The following is a 23459-nucleotide window of genomic DNA, read 5'->3' as shown; positions in this document are numbered from 1 at the left end:
GTAGAAATTGTTAGTTTCTTTTGATTACACTTGCTTCCCGTTTGAATAAGCATGGATTTATTATTAGGAAACTGAGGGGAAGGCTCTTTAGGGAAAGGCATTAGGTAATGAGTCCTCCCCTGTTGGTAAAGAAAAATAAACTGAGAAAACCCTAAGAGAGTGCTGCCTTTGAACAGCTGTCCTCCCACTTTGTCTCCAGGACCCTGAGATCAACAATGGCAACGATTAGGTCAAGCCAATCATCAGCAACGAAACATAGACCCTGTGCTCATGTTTTTGAAGTCAGCTACTGAGCCCTTTCATTGTCTTTTCCTCTGGGAGTGACAATTCGATCAGAGGATTCACAGGTCCTCATGTTCACGAGATTCACAAAGCTCCTTATGGCAGCACAACTAAGTGGAGCCAAAAGTCCATGAAATCCTTTCCTAAAGGATTCATGACGGATTTAGGTTCTAAATATTCTCTAAAAGCGTGAAGCATCAATATAAGCAGGAAGTAAATGGTAACAGCCACTAGCAATAGATTTTTTTTTAATGATATCGGACATACTTTTACATAAAATTAATTTTGACTGTCTCAGTTTATCACAAATGCGCAGCAAACAGCAGAACCGAGTGTCTCAAGACTGCCTTGACTTGTAGACATCCTTGTAAATTTGATGCACAAACTAAGTAATCATCCTAATCTTTGCATTTTTTCATCCTCTCACCTCAACTTTCAGCGCTCAAGGAGTAGTGTTGCCCAAAAAGAAAAGGTTTGCCCAATTATCGCATGACAAATGGGGCTAAATTGCTTTTTGCCAGGTCTTTCCTTTGTCATTCCTAAAGACCAGCTGCATTCTCTGATCCATGAGTAACTGGCTTCAGCGGTCCAGTCCTGTGAGCTTGGCAGCTGAGAGGATAAGCTCTTGTCTCCTCCTAGACTCGAGCTATTGCAATCCAAGGCCACCTTTCTTTCCCTGTTACCAATAAGCCCAGAAGACTTGGTGATTACATCTCCCTGACCAAGCAGAGCAGGGAAGAGAAAAGTCATGCGTGGCACTGTCCTTATATATCTAGAAGACTAGAGTTTAATATATTACCTCGCCTTCTTCTTAAGATATTAAAACCCCACTATGTAAGACCCACAATACTATGCGAAGCTATTAAAGCAGGCCTGCTTGCTGCCTTATGAGATGCTGAATTTCCACTGCTTTTCAATGGCTTTTCAATTCAATGACCGTGGTTTGAAATCGGTGTTTTTTTTCCCTCACAGCTTATTGACATCCTTAGTATTATTTAAGAAGGAAGAACGAATTTCAATCCTGTCTTTTGTTTGTTGGGTAAATCTGATCTAATTATTTTCTATCGAGACATAATCCATGATAATATGGCACCAATTTCTTTAGATTAAAATACAGGGTCTTCTTCCTGCAGGCTTAGTAAATAAAACTGTGCCAACATTAATCAAAGTGATAATTAATTGCGTTTTGGAGATTACATCTCTTGGCCCCCAGTCACTGTGTGGAAACTCTATATTAGATATAATATTGCATTCCAAAATGTTCACTTTTAAAGCGATAAACTAGAGATTTAGTCCTTTAAAACTGCAGATTTTGTTGTAATATAATTATATGTAGCTGTTAATGTGCTCTTGAAACATGCAGCTGAATACCATTTTTCATTAAACCATTCTGCTGGTAAGCCAGTTTGTAAAACTGTCACTTACTGTTGACACCTTCTCTGTTAAAACAAATTGTTTGACAAGAATCCCTTAAAAATAAATAAGATGTAGCCCTTTAAAAGTATTCAAACCCACTGGATTTCTCCGCATTTTCCCATTGCCCAAAAACGTCTTATATTTAATTGGGATTTCAAGACATAAACTAACACAAATCCGACAACTTTACGGTGAAAGGAAAATTATTCATGGTTTTCAGAAATACTTTTACAAATAAAAATTGTGACCCACCCCCAGAAAATGCATTAACTACCTTTGCTTGGAATTATAATTCCATCCATACCAACATCAACTCTGCCAGCTTGGCTATCCCTGCTGAAGAAAAGCATCCCCACAGCATGATAATGCCATTACGGTGTTTCACCATATGGATGGTGCGTTTAGGGTGATGTGCAGTGCTGGTGAAGATTTTTTGCATGTAAATTAGAAAGTTGTGGGTTTTTTTTTTTTTTTGCATTTGTATAGCTCAATTGATTCCCCAGGTTTCCTGCATCTCCCAGATGGCTTGTGGAAAATTGAACATGGGACTTCTTATGGCTTTTTTGTTGGTGTGCAAGACAGATTCTCCCAAGTAGTGGAACTCTACAGTTCCTTTAAATTTGCTGTGGGCCTTTTAACTCTTCAGTTCTTAACCCAATTTTGTATAGCTTCTGCAATCTCCTTAGATGTTTTCTCTGCTTGATGCATGCCAATGATTTGACCCTTCTGAAACAGACTGACATCTTTTCCACAACCACGGGATGTGTCTTTCGACATGGTTCTTTAAGAAATGAGAAGCAACTCATTGCACCAGTTGAGGTTAAATAACTTGTTGCCAGCTGAAACATAATCGCCCATGCAGTGATTATCCAATTGGAGGCTACCTATTTGCTTAGTTAAATCCAGGTGGCGACTTTTTTGTTTTTTGGCTGGCAGTGTATAAAGATTAAATTACACACAGATGGACCCTTTACTTAAGAAACACTTAGTGCAACTAATTATCTTTGGCATTCACCTAAGGGTATGAGACTAAGAGGTGTGAAACACAATACATGCCATGCTTTTATTTTTACCTGTAAATCATTTAGAAAACTATGTATCATTTTCCTTCACTTCACAGTGATGCGCTGCTTTGTTTTAGTCTTACCCAAAAATTACCAATAATGTAAAAACGTAGAAAAGATAAAGTACTCCTTATTCTCCTCATTCGACTTATTCTTTCAGGTGCTAGAGACTTTTTAAATAATTAATATGGCATGCATGCTATGAAGAGAAATAAGAAAAAAAAACAGGAAATAGGCCAAGTGCAAGATATTAAAGATATGTAGGTATTAACAAAACACAAAACTCACTTAACCAACAAAGAACCCAGGGGAAGATGCAGCCTGTCTTGGCACTGTGTCTGCTTGTGCTTTTGTAGTCTTGGGAACATTCTCATTCTTTCTTTTCCTCCTGACTCATGTCTGGGTCACATGTTTCTGTTACTTTATTGCAGCATGCTGGGAGACATGTATGGAAAACAACCTCATTGCTTTCATACCCTCAGAGACCATGCAGGCAGCTGTGCGTGTGTTAACAGCTGGTAAATGTGTAATTATATCATTTTGAGATGAGCAGCTAAGCCTGTCTTTTTCTGCATTACACGTCATCATCTCAAAGTAACCTGCCTGATACACTACCTTGCGCATGCTCAGGAATTATTGCATACTTGCTTACGATTTATGCACAGATGTCACTGCCAAATCAATAAAGTCCTAATTACGCCCAATAACACAACAACTGGAGAACCTGAGCTGAATGTTAATAATTTAGTTTTGCTGCATTATTTTTTTTAGCTGTCATCAACTGCATGACAGTCAGAGTCTCATTTTGATTTACAAAGGCTCATTCTGCTTATAATTCTGCTCTGTTTCTCCATTAAAGGAAATCTATGTCAAAGAAGTGTGTAAATAATAATCCCTGAGAGCATTCATGCCATAAACAATTCTGAAGGGAAGGACAAGTGGAGGTTTAGCAGATTGCAGCTGGATGCATTAAGCCAAATATTCGCAGTACAATAAAGGATTTTCAGTTGTTCACAGAGTAACACTCTTAATAAATTCAGAAGCTATGATCAGCAGGCTGTCTGTCTGTTGAATCTTTCAAATCACCTTGAAAACAACTTCATTATACTTTTAGAATTATATAAAGTACACAAATACAATGAGCTTTCACATCTAAGTAAGATGGTATTCATTATGAATATTAAATTCTAACTGGAAGTAGACTATATCAAGCTCATTTGTATGTCACTGTTCAACCGTGTTTTTGTTTTAATTTTTTTCCTTCTATCTGAAGCAATTGTTTTGGCTTTAGTCTAGTTTGGGTTTGTCTGCATAAATGGATCCATCTATTAAAGTGGCATGCAAAGGTAGTAGCCCAGTCTTTGTTCAAAAGTTGCAAAAGCAAGTCAGAAGTTTGTTAGAGAACATTATTGATCAGACTGCATCACAAAGACCAAGAAACACACCATACTGGTCAGGAATTAAGCTTTAGAGAAATGTAAAGCAGGAATATGTTTAAAATGCCCATGCTTTGACCATCTCACAGAGCACTCGCATGTCTAAACTGAAAGACAGTCTTAATGATGATTGTGGCATACAGCTCATGAAAACCCAAAATTCCTATCTCACAAAATTAGCATATTTCATCCAACCAATAAAAGAAAAGTGTTTTCAACCTTCAAATAATCATGTACAGTTATGCACTCAATACTTGGTCGGGCATCCTCTGGCAGAAATGACTGCTTCAATGCGGCGTGGCATGGAGGCAATCAGCCAGTGGCACTGCTGAGGTCTTATAGAGGCCCAGAATGCTTCAATAGCGGCCTTTAGCTCATCCAGAGTGTTGGGTCTTGAGTCTCTCAACATTCTCTTCACAATATTCCACAGATTGTCTATGGGGTTTAGGTCAGGAGAGTTGGCAGGCCAATTGAGCACAGTGATACCATGGTCAGTAAACCATTTACCAGTGGTTTTGGCACTGTGAGCAGGTGCCAGGTCGGGCTGAAAAAGGAAATCTTCATCTCCATAAAGCTTTTCAGCAGATGGAAGCATGAAGTGCTCCAAAATCTCCTGATAGCTAGCTGCATTGACCCTGCCCTTGATAAAACACAGTGGACCAACACCAGCAGCTGACACGGCACCCCAGACCATCACTGACTGTGGGTACTTGACACTGGACTTCTGGCATTTTGGCATTTCCTTCTCCCCAGTCTTCCTCCAGACTCTGGCACCTTGATTTCCGAATGACATGCAGAATTTGCTTTTATCCGAAAAAAGTACTTTGGACCACTGAGCAACAGTCCAGTGCTGCTTCTCTGTAGCCCAGGTCAGGCGCGTCTGCTGCTGTTTCCGGTTCAAAAGTGGCTTGACCTGGGGAATGCGGCACCTGTAGCCCATTTCCTGCACACGCCTGTGCACGGTGGCTCTGGATGTTTCTACTCCAGACTCAGTCCACTGCTTCCGCAGGTCCCCCAAGGTCTGGAATCGGCCCTTCTCCACAATCTTCCTCAGGGTCCGGTCACCTCTTCTTGTTGTGCAGCGTTTTCTGTCACACTTTTTCCTTCCCACAGACTTCCCACTGAGGTGCCTTGATACAGCACTCTGGGAACAGCCTATTTGTTCAGAAATGTCTTTCTGTGTCTTACCCTCTTGCGTGAGGGTGTCAATAGTGGCCTTCTGGACAGCAGTCTGGTCGGCAGTCTTACCCATGATTGGGGTTTTGAGTGATGAACCAGGCTGGGAGTTTTAAAGGCCTCAGGAATCTTTTGCAGGTGTTTAGAGTTAATTCGTTGATTCAGATGATTAGGTTCATAGCTCGTTTAGAGACCCTTTTAAAGATATGCTAATTTTGTGAGAAAGGAATTTTGGGTTTTCATGAGCTGTATGCCAAAATCATCCGTATTAAGACAATAAAAGACCTGAAATATTTCAGTTAGTGTGCAATGAATCTAAAATATATGAATGTTAAATTTTCATCATGACATTATGGAAAATAATGAACTTTATCACAATATGCTAATATTTTAAGAAGGACCTGTAATTGCAGCAAAAGTAGGTTCTACAACGAATTGACTAAGGGTGGCTTTTTATGTATTTTTTGTGAAATGCTTTAAAAACCACATATAAGTTTTAACTCTACCCTCTCAAGTTTAAACGTAAGCTCAGAAAAATTATCTTCCGTGTTTTTGTCACGTCGTTTTCTGATTGCCTCTACATCACATTCAACAGGCCGCATGCTCGTTTGTCTTCGGGGAACACCCCACACTCTAGGAAATCGGGGGAAGACAATACAACATGTTGAATATCCCAGATTTGAGGTCGGAGTGGTCCCGACGTCCTTCCAAGCCGACTAGATTGTTCTTAACACACCACACACGGCAGAATTATGTCATACGATTATTTGAAGAGCCATCACGATAATCGGTGCATGTCGGAAGGGGAAGATCGGGGAAAAAATCGGCATGAAAATCCTGCCATGTGAACCAGGCATAAGAGTGTTGAGGAGGACTTTTAGTGAGCTTAGCAGTGTCCTAAGCAGGCAAGAAGGCAGAAAGACCAATTAAAAGGAGAGATTTTCCGAAAAATTAATAACAACAAATTATTAAAACGCTAGCAGCTCGATTGTGTCAAGTAAATTAGCCCATAAAAATGTTATAATAATCATTAAATTATTAATAAACAGATAAGATTAACTTTATCATTCTTCCAGGGCAAAATTTAATATTTTCAGCAGCAGGACAGATGAAAGATGTACTTCTAGTAAGGTAATAGTGGGAAGGATAAATAAATAATAGAAACAAAAAAATACCATGAACAAAAGTGAATAAAATTACAAAACAACATTTAAAATATTGTACAGAATTATTTAAATAGTTACAGACTGAAAAATGCTTATATATATATTAAAATATACACATACATTAATACACTCACCGGCCACTTTATTAGGTACACCTTGTTAGTACCGGGTAGGACCCCCTTTTGCCTTCAGTACTGCCTTAATCCTTCATGGCAAAGATTCAACAAGGTACTGGGAACATTCCTCAGAGAGTTTGGTTCATATTGACATGATAGCATCACACAGATGCTGCAGATTTGTCGGCTGCACATCCATGATGCGAATCTCCCGTTCCATCAAAGGTGCTCTATTGGATTGAGATCTGGTGACTGTGGAGGCCATTTGAGTACAGTGAACTAATTGTTATGTTCAAGAAACCAGTCTGAGATGATTCGTGCTTTATGACATGGCACGTTATCCTGCTGGAAGTAACCATCAGAAGATGGGTAAACTGTGGTCATAAAGGGATGGACATGGTCAGCAACAATACTCAGGTAGGCTGTGGCGTTGACACGATGCTCAGTTGGTACTAAGGGGCCCAAAGCGTGCCCAGAAAATATCCCGCACACCGCTACACCACCACCACCAGCCTGAACCGTTGATACAAGGCAGGATGGATCCATACTTTCATGTTATTGACACCAAATTCTGACCCTACCATCCGATTGTTGCAGCAGAAATCGAGATTAGTCAGACCAGGCAACGTTTTTCCAATCTTCTATTGTCCAATTTTGCTGAACCTGTGCAAATTGTAGCCTCAGTTTCCTGTTCTTAGCTGACAGGAGTGGCACCCGGTGTGGTCTTCTGTTGCTGTAGCACATCCGTCTCAAGGTCCGACATGTTGTGCATTCAGAGATGCTCCTCTGCATGCCTTGGTTGTAACGAGTGGTTATTTGAGTTACTGTTGCCTTTCTATCAGCTCGAACCAGTCTGGCCATTCTCCTCTGACCTCTTGCATCAACAAGGCATTTGCGCCCACAGAACTGCCGCTCACTGGATATTTTCTCTTTTTTGGGCCATTCTCTGTAAACCCTAGAGATGGTAGTGCAGGAAAATCCCAGTAGATCAGCAGTTTCTGAAATACTCAGACCAGGCCGTCTGGCACCAACAACCATGGCATGTTCAAAGTCACTTAAATCACGTTTCTTCCCCATTCTGATGCTTGGTTTGAACTGCAGCAGATCATCTTGACCATGTCAAAATGCCTAAATGCATTGAGTTGCTGCCATGTGATTGGCTAATTAGAAATGTGCATTAACGAGCAGTTGGACAGGTGTACCTAATAAAGTGGCCGGTGAGTGTACAAACTATAGACAACAGTACAATAATCTAAGCACTATATACATACCCCTCCTTGAACCGCCACCTTAACGTGGTGGAGGAGTTTGAGTGCTCAAATTATCCTAGAGGCTATGTTGTCTGGGGCCTAAATGCCCCTGGTAGGGTCTCCCATGGCAAACAGGCTCTAGGTGATGGGTCAGACAAAGAGTGGTTCAAGAATCCCTCATGAGGATCAAAATATCGAGGCACATGACGTCGCCCGGGACGGCGGAGCCGGGGTCCCACCCTGGAGCCAGGCCTGGGGTCGGGACTCGTCGGAGAGCGCCTGATGGCCGGGTTGCTCCTCGCGGGACCCGGCCGGGCCAAGCCCAAATGAGAGACGCGACACCATCCCCCAGTGGGCCCACCACTTGCAGGGGGAACCGTGAGGGACCGGTGCAAAGAGGATTGGGTGGTGGACGAAGGTGGAGACCTCAGCGGCCCGATCCCCGGATGCTTAGGCTGGCTGTAGGGACGTGGAATGTCACCTTGCTAGGGTGGAAGGAGCCTGAGCTTGTGCGGGTGGTCGAGAGATATCGACTAGAAATAGTCGGGCTCGCGTCCACGCACAGCGTGGGCTCTGGAACCCATCTCCTTGAGAGGGGTTGGATTCTCTTCTACTCTGGAGTGGCCCACGGGGAGAGGCGGCGGGCTGGTGTGGGTTTGCTTGTTGCCCCCCAGCTCAGCCGTCTTGTGTTAGGGTTTACCCCATTGGATGAGAGGGTCGTATCCCTGCGCCTTTGGGTTGGGGATAGGTCTCTGACTATCATTTCAGCCTACGGGCCGAGTGGTAGTGCAGAGTACCCGGCCTTCTTGGCGTCCCTGTCAGGGGTGCTGGATAGTGCCCCTTCCGGGGACTCCATTATTCTGCTGGGGGACTTCAACGCCCACGTGGGGAACGACAGTGACACCTGGAGAGGCGTGATCGGGAGGAATGGCCTCCCCAATCTGAATCCGAGTGGTGTTTTGTTATTGGACTTCTGTGCTAGTCACGAATTGTCCATAACGAACACCATGTTCAAACATAAGGGTGTCCATCAGAGCACTTGGCACCAAGACACCCTAGGCAGGAGGTCGATGATCAACTTTATTGTCGTATCATCAGACCTTCGGCCGCATGTTTTGGACACTCGGGTGAAGAGGGGCTGAGCTGTCCACTGATCACCACCTGGTAGTGAGTTGGATCCGCTGGAGGAGGAGAAAGCCGGACAGACTTGGCAGGCCCAAGTGCATAGTGAGGGTCTGCTGGGAACGCCTGGTGGAGCCCTCGGCCAGGGATGTATTCAACTCCCACCTCCGGGAGAGCTTCGACCAGATCCTGGGGGATGTTGGAGACATAGAGTCCAAGTGGACCATGTTCTCCGCATCTATTGTCGATGCTGCTGCCCGTGGCTGCGGCCGTTAGGTCTGCGGTGCCTGTCGCGGCGGCAATCCCAGAATCCGGTGGTGGACACCGGCAGTAAGGGATGCTGTCAAGCTGAAGAAGGAGTCCTATCGGCTGTGGTTGGCTTGTGGGACTCCTGAGGCGGCTGACGGGTACCGTGAGGCCAAGCGTGCTGCGGCCCGGGCTGTGGCAGAGGCAAAAACTTGGGTCTGGGAGGAGTTTGGTGAGGCCATGGAGAAGGACTACCGGTTCGCCCCGAAGCGATTCTGGCAAACCGTCCGGCGCCTCAGGAGGGGGAGGCAGTGCTTCTCCAACACTGTTTATAATGGGGGCGGGAGACTGCTGACCTCGACTGAGGACATTATCGGGCGGTGGAAGGAGTACTTCGAGGATCTCCTGAATCCTGCCATCACGCATTCCGTGGTGGAAACAGAGGCTGGGGACTCGGGGTTGGACTCTTTCATCACCCAGGCTGAAGTCACCTAGGTGGTTAAAAAGCTCCGCGGTGGCAAGGCCTCGGGGGTGGACGAGATCCGCCCTGAGTACCTCAAGTCTCTGGATGTTGTAGGGCTGTCATGGTTGACACGCCTCTTCAACATTGCGAGGTGGTTGGGGACAGTGCCTCTGGACGGGCAGACTGGGGTGGTGGTCCCCTTTCATAAGAAGGGGGACCAGAGGGTGTGTTCCAACTACAGGGGGATCACACTCCTCAGCCTCCCTGGTAAGGTCTACGCCAGGGTATTGGAGAGGAGAGTCCGACTGATAGTCGCACCTCGGCTTCAGGAAGAGCAGTGTGGTTTTCGTCCCGGCCGTGGAACACTGGACCAGCTCTATACCCTCTACAGGGTGCTCGAGGGTTCATGGGAGTTTGCCCAACCGGTTCACATGTGTTTTGTGGACCTGGAGAAAGCATTCGACTGTGTCCCTCGTCATGCCCTGTGGGGGGTGCTCCAGGAGTATGGAATCGGGGGCCCTTTATTAGGGGCCATCCGGTCCCTGTACGAGCGGAGCAGGAGTTTGGTCCGCATTGCCGGCACTTAGTCGGACCTGTTCCCGGTGCATGTTGGACTCCGGCAGGGCTGCCCTTTGTCACCGGTCCTGTTCATAACTTTTATGGACAGGATTTCTAAATGCCGCCAAGGGCCGGAGGGGGTCTGGTTTGGGGACCAGTGGATTTCGTCTCTTCTTTTTGCGGATGACGTGGTCCTGCTGGCACCCTCTAGCCAAGACCTACAGCATGCGCTGTGGCGGTTCACAGCCGAGTGTGAAGCGGCTGGGATGAGGATCAGCTCCTCCAAGTCCGAGGCCATGGTACTCGACCGGAAAAGGGTGGCTTGTCCTCTTCAGGTTGGAGGGGAGTTCCTCCCTCCAGTAGAGGAGTTTAAGTATCTCGGGGTCTTGTTCACGAGTGAGGGAAGAATGGAGCGGGAGATCGACAGACGGATCGGTGCGGCTGCCACAGTAATGGGGGCGCTGTGCCGGTTTGTTGTGGTGAAGAGAGAGCTGACCCGAAAAGCAAAGCTCTCAATTTACCAGTAGGTCTATGTTCCTACCCTCACCTATGGCCATGAACTTTGGGTCATGACCGAAAGAACGAGATCCCGGATACAAGCGGCTGAAATGAGCTTCCTCCGTAGGGTGGCCTGGCACTCCCTTAGAGATAGGGTGAGGAGCTCGGCCATCCGGGAGGGGCTCGGAGTAGAGCCGCTGCTCCTCCACATCGAGAGGAGCCAGTTGAGGTGGCTCGGGCATCTATACCGGATGCCTCCTGGACGCCTTCCTCTGGAGGTTTTCTAGGCACGTCCCACCAGGAGGAGGCCCAGGGGACGGCCCTGGACACGCTGGAGGGACTATGTCTCTCGGCTGGCCTGGGAACGCCTTGGGCTCCCCCTGGAGGAGCTGGAGGAGGTGTCTGGAGAGAGTGATGTCTGGGTGTCTCTGCTGAGTCTGCTGCCTCTGCGACCCTGTCCCGGATAAGCGGAAGACGACGAGTACGAGTATATACATAGAAGAAGATGTAAATGAGGTGAATTACTATTTGCTGTATTGTAGGTGATGTCAGCAGCAAAGCCTAAATTGTCATCTCCAATGCTCCCTGTCTGTGGAGTTCTCTGGTATGCTGCTATCTCCTCTCTAGCTTCTGAATGCTGCAGGTACCAGCGCTGCTCAAATTCCAGGAAGGTGCGTGAAAGCACAGGGAACAACACATTGATCTGCTCAGGAATGCCTGTTCGCAACATGATCCCAGCAGGCTCTGGTCCTCTGTCCAGTTTGGTTTTCTACATCTTTTTTTCTCCATTGTGTTTGGGTTATTTTACCAAACTAGACCTTTTTATACAAGGAGATCACAGTAAAATGCTAAATTTTAATATTAATATTAACTTAATTAATATGAAATAGATGCAGTATAAAAATGACGAACATGGTGAGTAAACATAATAATAAGCAATCAAAATAACGATAAACATTTAAATAAGCTATGTTTGAACATTTTGATGCTGTGTGACAATTAATTTATCTAAATTAAGCTTATCATCATGATTTACATGTTTCAGAATCCAATCTGAATTCTATCATCGGTTAACCTCTCTCCACTACTAGGAGCGAATTTGTTTGTTTTGCTTCTTGCAACAACCAATCACTGCTCTTAGACGACAGCGTCACACCTTGCAGGAGTCCTTGGCAGGAATTTTTAGGCTAAGATAGGAGTGCTCTGAGAGGACTCTAATGGTGCGTTCACACCAAGCGCGATTTCTGCGAATTTTTCGCCTCATTTGTGTGCTTTTGCCCGCTTCACATTCCGCGTGAACTCCGCGTTGGCATTCGGCAACAAGCGGCAATGCTTCGCCACGTCATCAAATAGGAGGAGCTTCCATCTGCTGCTTGCTGGTTTCAACTGAACATGCTGGACATGGATTTCACGGATAATCACGGTGTTTTATCTGTGGAGAGGCGAAAAACGCAGCCGACATCAATGTCCCTGGGTTCACCAGATTATTCAGGGATGGGAACAGTTCGGAGATTACCACCACCTACTCCAGGAGCTGCGTCTGGATGATGGTCGATTTCAGCGGTACTTCAGTCTATCCAGGAACCAGTTCGAAGATCTGCTGCCCCGCGTTGGGAGATGAATCGGCCTCCGGGACGCCAACTACCGGCGACCGCAGTGAAGCCAGCCCGAAGCCGGAAACACTGGACACTCAAGCTCCGCGAAGCCAGCGGCATCCAGCCCACGGCCGATCCGAGTCAGGCACCCAGATTTCAGCTAGCTGCTCTCTGTTGCTCCCTTTTCTGATGCGCGGTGGTTCACTAAGGACCGTCAATAAGTTTCCGTACCAAACAATCATTGAAAATCTGAGTGCCTGAATCGGATCAACCCTGAGCTAGATGCCGCTAACTCCGCGGAGCTTAAACATCCAACTTCAAACTAACTTCACCGCGGTTTACCGGCGCTGTATCCCCGCTGCTAAACGCCCGTCCATCTGTCTTCGGTGAGTAAATAAATCTCAGCTCAGTAAAAAAAACAGCCAATTTTTAATGTCCACATCTCCTAAATTTAAGATATTTGTGCCTAAACATAACCAGGCCAGGTCCTTTCTGTACTTGTCTCGGTAAAAGTAATTAGTTGAGTTATACAACTCTGGCTTACCGCACACCGCCACTATGATCTGGTCCTCCATCATTGACAACTGCTTCCTCTCCGCTTTGGTCCTTCACCCTACGTCACAGCCACATCCAGTCCCTGATTGGTTGACGCGACGCAAATTTAGGAAAAAGTTCAGATTTTTCAACTCGTCCATCGCGCCGCTCCGCTCCCACTTTGCTCACCGCACCTTCCGCGCCGCGCCCTCCGCGTCCTTCACACCGCACCGCGCCGCTCCGCTCCTGAACGCGCCTCTACATAGGGATAACATGTAAATTGGCCGCTCCTTTCGCAGAAATCGTGTTTGGTGTGAACGCACCTTAAGAATGTTTGTGAACACGGGCCCTTGTTTAGTTTACAAACACTTATTATTGGCATGACTGGTATATTGTTTAACACTTAATTATTTATTTGAACTTTCTGTCTTCTGGTAGAATGATCATACAACTTTAATGGACCTTATAAGCAAGAATTGGGTGAAAAACTTGGACACAATTCATTTTTAACACATGTAGGCTAAAATTAAGCTTTCTGGAAAGCCCCCGCCTCAAACATATAGGAACTGTTTACAATATGCTCAAAAGCTAGGTCTGTGACTGGAAAACAACCTATTAAACTAGTTCTATCATTTCTAGAATTTCTAGGAAGAGTGGTTACATCTACAGCCAGAACTATGCCACACAGTTTCGACCCTGTGGGAAGAAGAAAACATCAGAGTCAAAGTTTCAACATTGCAGCTTTTGATCTAAGATAAAGGTATTGAATTTGAAGGTAGTGATCTTCTTTATTTCAGGGGCAAGGCACCAGTTGCACTGACAGGAAACCTACAGCATGATGTTGCTACCACCATGTCCAAGAGTTGAAACAGTGCTCTTTGGTTTCAATGCCTCACTTTGACTTTCTTTTTGTGATTGAAGCCAGACAGTTCATGTTGGTTCCATTATCAAAACTTACACAATCTCCTAAAGGCATTTTAGCTTGTCCACGTTGTCTAGTACAAAATGTAAGGTGCTTAAAGGCACTGCTTTGTGACAAGTGCTTAATTATTGGTCAACACTCCAGTATTGAAGTTAATATGTTAACTTAGGTTTGGAAGCAAAGCCACAACTCCACCTTAACTTTAATTACCCAGCAGTCTACCTATCCCCAGCCCACCCATCTTTAACAGTCTATCACGTTCTTTAAACCCCAACCATATCCATATTCCTCCCATTCATCCTGTAATCCTCATCTTCATCTGATCATCATCATTCTTCTTCCTCCTCTTCATCCCATCACCCTCATCCCTACTTCCTAATTTTTCATCCTCTCCTCTTTGTTGCAGGTTTCATTTCGGGGGTCATAAGTGGACTCGGGGAAAAAGGCATTTTCAGAAGACAGCACCCCCAAGGTTAGTCTCCTCCTCCCAAGCCTTCAAAAGCAAGTCTCCCCAGATTAACCATCTTCAGACCCCAATTCGTCAATCCCCTCAACCCTTTCCTTCTATACGGGCACTATATGGGATACTGCGCCGAAAGCGTCGGAGGGGAAACCGTGCTGGCGTGCTGGTAAAGCTCCGCAAAAGAGGACTTCGCACACCACTGCCTTCAATCCACCTGGCAAATGTCCGCACTCTAAGCAACAAGATGGACGAGCTGCTTCTTCTCACCGGTAAAAACACGGAGCTCCGCGGATCAGCTGTTCTCTGCTTCACCGAGACATGGCTGAGTGAAAACATCCCGGACCGCGCACTGCTGTTCCCGGACTTCCAGCTGTTCAGAGCGGATCACAGTGCAGAGCTATCGGGGAAGAGGCAAGGAGGCGGAATCTGCTTTTATGTAAATGAAGGTTGGTGCAGAGACGTAAAAGTAAAAGTAAAACATGTAGTCTGGATCTGGAGTCATTTTTCATAATCTGTAATCCGTTTTATTCACCGAGAGTTTTCCTCGTTTATAATAATCTGCTCATTTTTTCCACTGCATGACTGCACTTCTGCCGCGGAAAAACATCTTGCTGAGCCGATTACAGACGTGGAGAAAAAATACACGGACTCTTTCATCATAATACTGGGAGATTTTAAAAGAGCAAACCTCTCCCATGAACTCCCCAAATACAGACAGCATATCAAGTGTCCCACCAGAGACAAAAACACACTGGGCCATCGTTACACAGCTTTAAAGGACTCATATCATCCTGTTACCAGGGCTGCTCTGGGTTTTCGGATCATTATCTAATCCACCTCATCCCAACCTACAGACAGAGACTAAGAGCTTCCAAACCCAAGGTTCACACTGTTAAGAAGTGGACTGAGGAATCAAAGCAGATGCTACAGGCCTGCTTTGAATGCACAGACTGGACTGTTTTTGAAACCTCAGCCACTGACCTAAACCAACTAACTGATGTGGTGACATCATACATCAGTTTCTGTGAGGACATGTGTGTGCAGACCAAGACCTTCTGCACCTTTGGGAACAACAAGCCATGGTTTACTCCACTCCTCAGGAATCGGTGCAAGGACAAGGAAGAAGCTCACAGCAGTGGAGATTGGGCGCAGTACAAGCAGGCCAGGAACAGACTAACAAAGGAGATCAAATCAGCCAAGAGAAGCTACAGTGAGAAGCTAAAGAACAGCCTTTCTGCTGGTGATACTTCGGCTGTATGGACTGGTCTGAGAAACCTGACTGCCTATAGTACCCCCCACCCTTCCTGAACACAGTCCTCGCCTGGCTAACCGTCTGAATGGCTTCTACTGCAGACATGACAAGAAGCCATTCACACCTCAAACCATCTCCTCCACATCCCATTCAGGAACAAATTCCTCCCATAAAGTAACCAACCCCCCACCATCAGATCCTCCGCCTGCACTAAAGATCTCCGAGGACTATGTAAATAGACTTTTTCAGCGCATGGAAACAAAGAAAGCTGGAGGACCTGATAACGTCTTCCCATCATGCCTGAAAGCCTGTGCAAATCAACTCGTTCCGATCTTCACAAGGATCTTCAACAAATCACTGGAGAAGTGTGAGGTCCCCTCCTGCCTCAAACGATCCACCATCATCCCAGTGCCCAAGAAACCCACCATCCTAGGATTAAATGACTACAGGCCTGTAGCCCTGACGTCTGTGGTCATGAAATCCTTTGAGCGGCTGGTGTTGAAGCACCTGAAAGAGATCACAGGCCCCCTGCTGGACCCCCTGCAATTTGCTTAGTGAGCAAACAGGTTGGCAGATGATGCTGTTAACTTAGGTCTACACTTAATCCTGCAACACCTCGACCACCCAGGGACGTACTCCAGCATCCTGTTTGTAGAACTCAGCTCAGTCTTCAACACCATCATAACAGACATCCTCCACCAGAAGCTCACCCAGCTCAACGTCCCAGCCTCCACCTGTCAGTGGATCAACAGCTTCCTGACGGACCGACAGCAGCAGGTGAGACTGGGGAGCATCTTCTCCCGATCCAGATCATTAAGTGCTGGTGCCCCCCAGGGATGTGTTCTATCTCCACTCCTCTTCTCTCTGTACACAAATGACTGCACCTCACCGGACTCGTCCATGAAAATCCTTAAGTTTGCAGATGACACCACTGTCATTGGACTGATCCAGGACGGTGATGAGTCTGCATACAGACAGCAGGCGGATCGGCTGTTACACTGGTGCGGTCAGAACTACCTTGAACTCAACCCACTCAAGACTGTGGAAATGGTGGTGGACCTTCGGAGAACACCACCCCCATACACCCCCCTCACCATCCTCAACAACCCTATATCGGTTGTGGACCACTTCAGGTTCTTAGGAACCACCATCTCTGAGGACCTGAGATGGTCTTCATACATAGACACTGTTTGAAAGAAGGCCCAGCAGAGACTGTACTTCCTGAGGCAACTCAAGAAGTTCAACCTTCCACAGGAGCTGCTGGTCATCTTCTACACTGCCATCATTCAGTCTGTCCTGTCTTCATCCATCTCATTGTGGTTTGGCTCATCCACAAAACAGGACAGGTCCAGATTGCAAGGAATAATCAGGGCTGACCTTCCCTCCATCCAGGACTTATACAGGTCTAGGGTCAGGAAAAGAGCTGCAAAAATCTCTGCAGACCCCACACACCCTGCACATAAACTGTTCAGAGCATTACCTTCAGGCCGCCGCTACAGAGCAGTGTTCACTAAAACCAGCCGCCACAGAGACAGTTTCTTCCCCCAGGCTGTTTCTCTGTAGTATCAAACAAGAGCATACAGATGTTGCAAATGCACCTTTTTATTTATATATGTGTATATTTGTATATTGTATATATGTATATTCTTTAATGCAAAAAACCCATAACCAGAGAGCAATGTGCACCGGAGTCAAATTCCTTGTTTGTATGTACGAACTTGGCAATAAAGCTGATTCTGATTCTGATTCAGTAAACCTGTATTCCGAAACCTTTGTGGCGGGGTCTTTGCTAGTGAAAGTGTTAATGCTCACTGTGTATAGTGACAATGGTGTTTCAGAAGATTTCCTTTCACAATAGGTTTGAGCTTTGGTGGTCCATGGGTTGTACTTGTGTGCAAGAAATTGGTTAATTACAAAATCCGAACCAATTTCCTTTCATCTTGGAGGGTAAAGTTTGGGTCAGACAGTAAGTAGACAGAAAGCTTGTACATAATATTCCAACAGGACAAGGATTCACACCAACACCATCATAACTGGAATGAATAAAGAAGCGTTAAGCTTCTGAAGAGGGCCTGACCTCAACCCCAAATTTGGGAAGGACACTAACCAATTAAAATTAGCTGTACCATTTTTTTATAAGAGATAGTTCATATATGCAGTCAGAATTATCCCAGAAGTTTGTTCAAGGCTACAGTCAATTCTCTTCAACTTACCAAGGGATTTTTAAAAACCAATATCCAAAAGAGTGTACGTTTAAATTTGAGCCTGTGTGGTTTAGAGAAAATTCACATAAAAGTTTAATTTGTGTACCGAATTCTTGTTTCTGAAAACCTTTGGAATTCTTTGTATAATCCCTCTACCCTTGAAAATTAATAGGTTATTAAAATCCAAAATTAAACATTAATGTCCATGGCAAGTAACGAGAAGTAAACTTCTGACTGGAACTGTCTAATGGTATAATTAATGATGATGACCTGTTCGCATTAGTGTGGCATGAATGGAATGATTAACTTACAGACATGATCGCTTTCATCAGAGTCATCTGGACAGTCGGGCTCACCATCACAGAGCCAGGCCTCAGGTATGCAGGTCTGCTGGTCATGACAGTGAAATTCCCCTACGTCACACAAGATGGGTTCTGGATGGCATGAGAAGAGAGGTGGGGAAGAACAGCAAAGAAGTGGCTTGAGGTGATGGTTTGGATGTACACATGGGTCATAGTGGAGCAGAAAAAACATTTATTGGACTGCATTTAGAATCTAATGCAGAAAATATTATAAAGAGGTTCTAACAAGACTAAACGTATGAACATGAATGCATGGAACTGGATGAAATAAATTGGAAAACAAAAAAACTAGATACTGCTGTTATTTCTTGGGTGAATATTTAAAGGCTGACAGAAGAACATGAGACCACAGATTTGTGTTTAGAAAAAAAAGCTGATCACATTTTTGACAGCCACTCTCCTCCAACAAAGACACAATGTCCAATGTGACTCTGCAAAGTATTACAAAGCATTGTGGCAAGTTGCTTTCTTATCTTTTTTCCTCCTTGGTGTTGTGCTTTTATTTGCTGGTGGAACAGGCGGTGTTCAGTGAAAGCCCAGTCAACTAAAAAGTCATCGTAGCCTTTCAATATAGAAAGCATCCATCAAAGCCCTGACATGTTTCCTGCCGGTAGCTGTCACAAACTCAGCTCAATTGCACTGCAGAATAACAAAACCTTTTGCAAAAGATTTGCCACTACAATGTGACCTGCTTCTTCCTCTTTTCAGCACCCAGCAAAAACGGTAATTTGTTTCTAAGCTTAACCTGCAGACAATCAGACTCAACTCACAAAGTCCCTCCTCCTACTCACTCTTGCTATCTCCATCTTTTTTTCCCTCAGTGTGTTCCTAACCCATTAGAGGTGGGAGGGGAGCAAGTGGGAGATCAGGTCTGTAGCATGTGAACAGTGGGAGTGATAATTCAACGCACCGCTGCTCCCTGCCCCAGCACCCTCCAGCAAATTTGCTACCCAGGGACAAATCTGAAAAGGTCAAACATCTCATCCATTCTGTCTCTTCTATTCCCACTGATGCAATATAGCTGATATCCAACAACTTAAATCAAGGTCCCTTTTGAAATATTCAGACCTTCTTTTGAAACTCTTGAAAATCTGCACAAAAGCCATTGCTCGTCGCATAGAGCAACATGAATACTCAAGATAGCCTTATGAAGCTTGTCTCATATATATTAGTTTGCTTCAGTTTAACAGAACATTTACAAATTGATTGAGAATCCTCTATGAGCTTCTCTTTATTCTTGTCAAAGGTGTTCACATCATGCGCAAATGTCATATAAATGTTGGGCTTTTAGTGATGCTTTTGAGCTGTTCTTTTTTCAGAAAGGAAGAGTTTTAATGACATACGTCTGAGGTTTTAAGAAACAAGAATTTAGTCCACAAGTTTGAATCTGTGGAAAGAAGCCAGAGTACCTGAAGATAACTAACACATGCACAGTTAAAACATTCAAAACATGCAAACTCCATGCAGAAAGACCCTTTTGGGATTTGAACCTAGAACCTTCTAGCTGTAAGGCAACAGTGCTTACAACTGCACCTCTGTGCAACAAGCTGCCAACTAAGCTGCCAAACAAGCAAAATGCCTTCTCGAGAAAGGTTTTAAGGTCAAATAAGAGAAAGATTAAGCTGTTTGGCCACAATGGTGAGATGTACAGTATGTTTGGAGAGTTAAGGTAAAGCTTTCAACCTTTAAAACCAAGTGTCAAGCATGAAGGTGGCAACATGCTGGGGTGTTGTTTCACATGAACTAGTATTAATGCTGTGTGTGTGAAATAATGAAGGAGGACAGCCAGCAAATTCTTCAACTTCACCTCAAATTAACTGCAAGATGGTTAAAACCTGGAAACAGGTGGGTTTTCTAATAGAGAGATGATCAGATACACCTAAACTGTTTTTAAAAGGATAAAGCTCTCTAAGATTATTCTGTTGGAACAGACTCAGTCTAAGTCCTATTGAATATTTAGACTACGCTTAAACATTCCACCATGTCAGAAACACAACCAGTTTTAATGAGCTCTACTATTTATGACAAGAGGAGTGGACAAACAGTCAAGATTTTGCAAGAAAGAAAGATGATGATGAGCTGTAGCACTTTCTGGGTAGTAAGTAAGTAAGTAAGATTTTATTTATATAGCACCTCTCAAGACACAGATCACAAAGTGCTTCACAACATTAAAACAAATTACAATTGGAATAATATATTTATATATGTAAAATAAAAGAAGATAAGATAAAATCAAAGATGTATTAGTAATTTAAGAGCCTAACCTAATTTATTTCATCGGATTGTGAGAGTTGGCGCCAAATGGTTGAAACTTGCTTTGTCTAACAGGAAAATGATCCAAAACATGTACCTAAACTAGTTTTGTAAAGAATAAAGGAGGCTAACACTAAGCTTCTGGAATTGGCCCTAGCAAATATGCTTAAAAGCTGTGCGCCATGTCAAGAAACCAACCACCTTAAATTAGCTAAGAACACTGGACAAATATCCAACCAGAATGATAAAAGAAATTTGTTGAAGGCCACAAAACACATGTGGTAAAAGTGCAACTTGCTAAGTGATGTATATGACAAAATTAAAATGACATTTATGTCAAAAATGAGTAGATGTTAACTTGTCTGAAACTGAACAGAGTAAACATTACACTTTGTAAGCACTTATCTGTGTGGACTCCAGAAATAAACTACATAAATCCCAACATTATTTACACAAAATAGCGAGGCATTATTAAGCACATGCTGTGCTTGCAGTTGGCAAAGATACGCTTAGATTGATGAAGTTTCAAAAGGCCTATCTCCTATGCCTTTCAAGTTGAATTGATTACCATTGAGAAACAGAGCTCGGGGAGCAGAAGGGCCATTTCCTCAAGCACTGAAGGAAGTCAGGAAAAAAAAGAAAAGAAAGAAAAACTGTTCCTTCACCTCTGAGGAGCCCAGTTACCTACTGATGTTCTACCTCCTTTCATGCCTCTTCATCTTCAAAGCTACGGGCCCAAATATGAGCCGAGCAAATGACCTCTTGTCATTTCACTCTTTAATTCAGCTTTTTCCCAAACAGCTTTCCTTTGACAGACAGCACAGTCCCAAAACTTGCTGGAAGACAACAAAGGGACAAACACAGAGCTAAGAGAAAGTTACAGTTTAGTAGTATTTGCACTAGAAAGACACATCAAGGTGTCGTGTAACTCAGCATTACATATTTCAGGATAATTCCATGCAAACATCGCTAAAGTGTTGATTTATATATATTTTTTAATGCCGTAGCAACCCTTTGTAGGTAGGAAAAAACACCCCAACAGGCTCCATTACCATAACAGAAGCAAATACATATCCGGCACTCAGCTGGGCACATTGTCATGAGCACAATTCCTAACACCCAACAGCCACCACTGGCTCAGCTGCGTGGCTCATTAAAGTTACCAAGTCTTTGAAAGGTGCCAGATTTTCAGAGGAACAAAGTCTTGTTTTGAAAACCTGCCAACAGCATTGCAGCATTTATATTTTTTATCAAGTTCTGTATTAAGATGAGACAAGAGTTGCATATTAAGCCATTCACTAAACATGTTCAAAATATTTAACACAAATCCTAAGACGGCACAGCACATCTCCTCATGCTGCATTTGCAGCGAGGCATCCATTGTCCTATTTGCTCACTCCTAATAAACTGTGAATTACACAAAGCTTAGGTCTTTATGTTTCCAAACAACATTATATGACAATGAGGTATAAGCTACAGACCACTAAGACCCTACAATCCCCTGAATTGCAATAAGGCACACATTCACTATATGCTACTTTGGATAAGTCTTAATTCAAGCACATATTCAAATAGAACCTACTTTGTAGAAGCAGCAGTGCAGTGCACAGCTCAAAGAGCTTTTTTTATACATCTAAAGAAGGAAGAAAAAAGTTCATTTAAATATTACTAAGTGAAGAAGCTATTTTTTAGGAGATGTTCCTAATCCAAAATTGTAGCAGTGTATGAATCTGATGGAATTTTCCAGTGATTCATTGGGGGACATAAACCAAAAGGCAAAAATGATAGAATGTATTGAAACATATTAGATACACTTTCTCACTGAATGTGTCTCTTTACTTCCATGACTACTTACATTGTAAATTCTTACCAAATAGTCAGAAAAATGAAGAAAACCCTTAAATGAGAAGGACGTTCTAAAACGTTTGACCAGTAGTGTGTGTGTTATGTGTATATATATATATATATATATACACATAACATATATATATATATATATATACAGGGGTTAGATAATGAAACTGAAACACCTGTCATTTTAGTGTGGGAGGTTTCATGGCTAAATTGGACCAACCTGGTAGCCAGTCTTCATTGATTGCACATTGCACCAGTAAGTGCAGAGTGTGAAGGTTCAATTAGCAGGGTAAGAGCACAGTTTTGCTCAAAATATTGGAACGCACACAACATTATGGGTGACATGCCAGAGATCAAAAGAGGACAAATTGTTGGTGCACGTCTTGCTGGCGCATCTGTGACCAAGACAGCAAGTCTTTGTGATGTATCAAGAGCCACGGTATCCAGGGTAATGTCAGCATACCACCAAGAAGAATGGACCACATCCAACAGGATTAACTTTGGACGCAAGAGGAAGCTGTCTGAAAGGGATGTTCGGGTGCTAACCCGGATTGTATCCAAAAAACATAAAACCACGGCTGCCCAAATCACTGCAGAATTAAAGGTGCACCTCAACTCTCCTGTTTCCACCAGAACTGTCCGTCTGGAGCTCCACAGGGTCAATATACACGGCCGGGCTGCTATAGCCAAACCTTTGGTCACTCATGCCAATGCCAAACGTCGGTTTCAATGGTGCAAGGAGAGCAAATCTTGGGCTATGGACAACGTGAAACATATTGTTCTCTGATGAGTCCATCTTTACTGTTTTCCCCACATGCGGGAGAGTTACAGTATGGAGAAGCCCCAAAGAAGCGTACCTCCCAGACTGTTGCAGGCCCAGAATGAAGCATGGGGGTGGATCAGTGATGGTTTGGGCTGCCATATCATGGCTTTTCCTTGGCCCAATACTTGTGCTAGATGGGCACGTCACTGCCAAGGACTACCGAACCATTCTTGAGGACCATGTGCATCCAATGGTTCAAACATTGTATCCTGAAGGCGGTGCCGTGTATCAGGATGACAATGCACCAATACACACAGCAAGACTGGTGAAAGATTGGTTTGATGAACATGAAAGTGAAGTTGAACATCTCCCATGGCCTGCACAGTAATCAGATCTAAATATTATTAAGCCACTTTGGGGTGTTTTGGAGGAGCGAGTCAGGAAACGTTTTCCTCCACCAGTAT

At 44.2% G+C, this 23459-nt stretch overlaps 1 protein-coding gene across 1 annotated transcript in view; it reads right to left on the bottom strand.

Moving 5' to 3' along the window:
- The window catches only part of lrp1bb (low density lipoprotein receptor-related protein 1Bb), a 471544-nt gene that overhangs the window by 315024 nt on the left and 133061 nt on the right, over positions 1–23459 (bottom strand). The window contains exon 2 of the mRNA XM_047370155.1: positions 18075–18197. Within this exon, the coding sequence (XP_047226111.1) occupies positions 18075–18197 (123 nt within the window). The remainder of the gene's footprint in view (positions 1–18074; positions 18198–23459) is intronic.

The sequence above is a fragment of the Girardinichthys multiradiatus genome, chromosome 7 (genome assembly GCF_021462225.1).
Source record: "Girardinichthys multiradiatus isolate DD_20200921_A chromosome 7, DD_fGirMul_XY1, whole genome shotgun sequence".
NCBI lineage: Eukaryota > Metazoa > Chordata > Actinopteri > Cyprinodontiformes > Goodeidae > Girardinichthys > Girardinichthys multiradiatus.
This window is presented reverse-complemented; position numbering and strand designations above follow the sequence as displayed.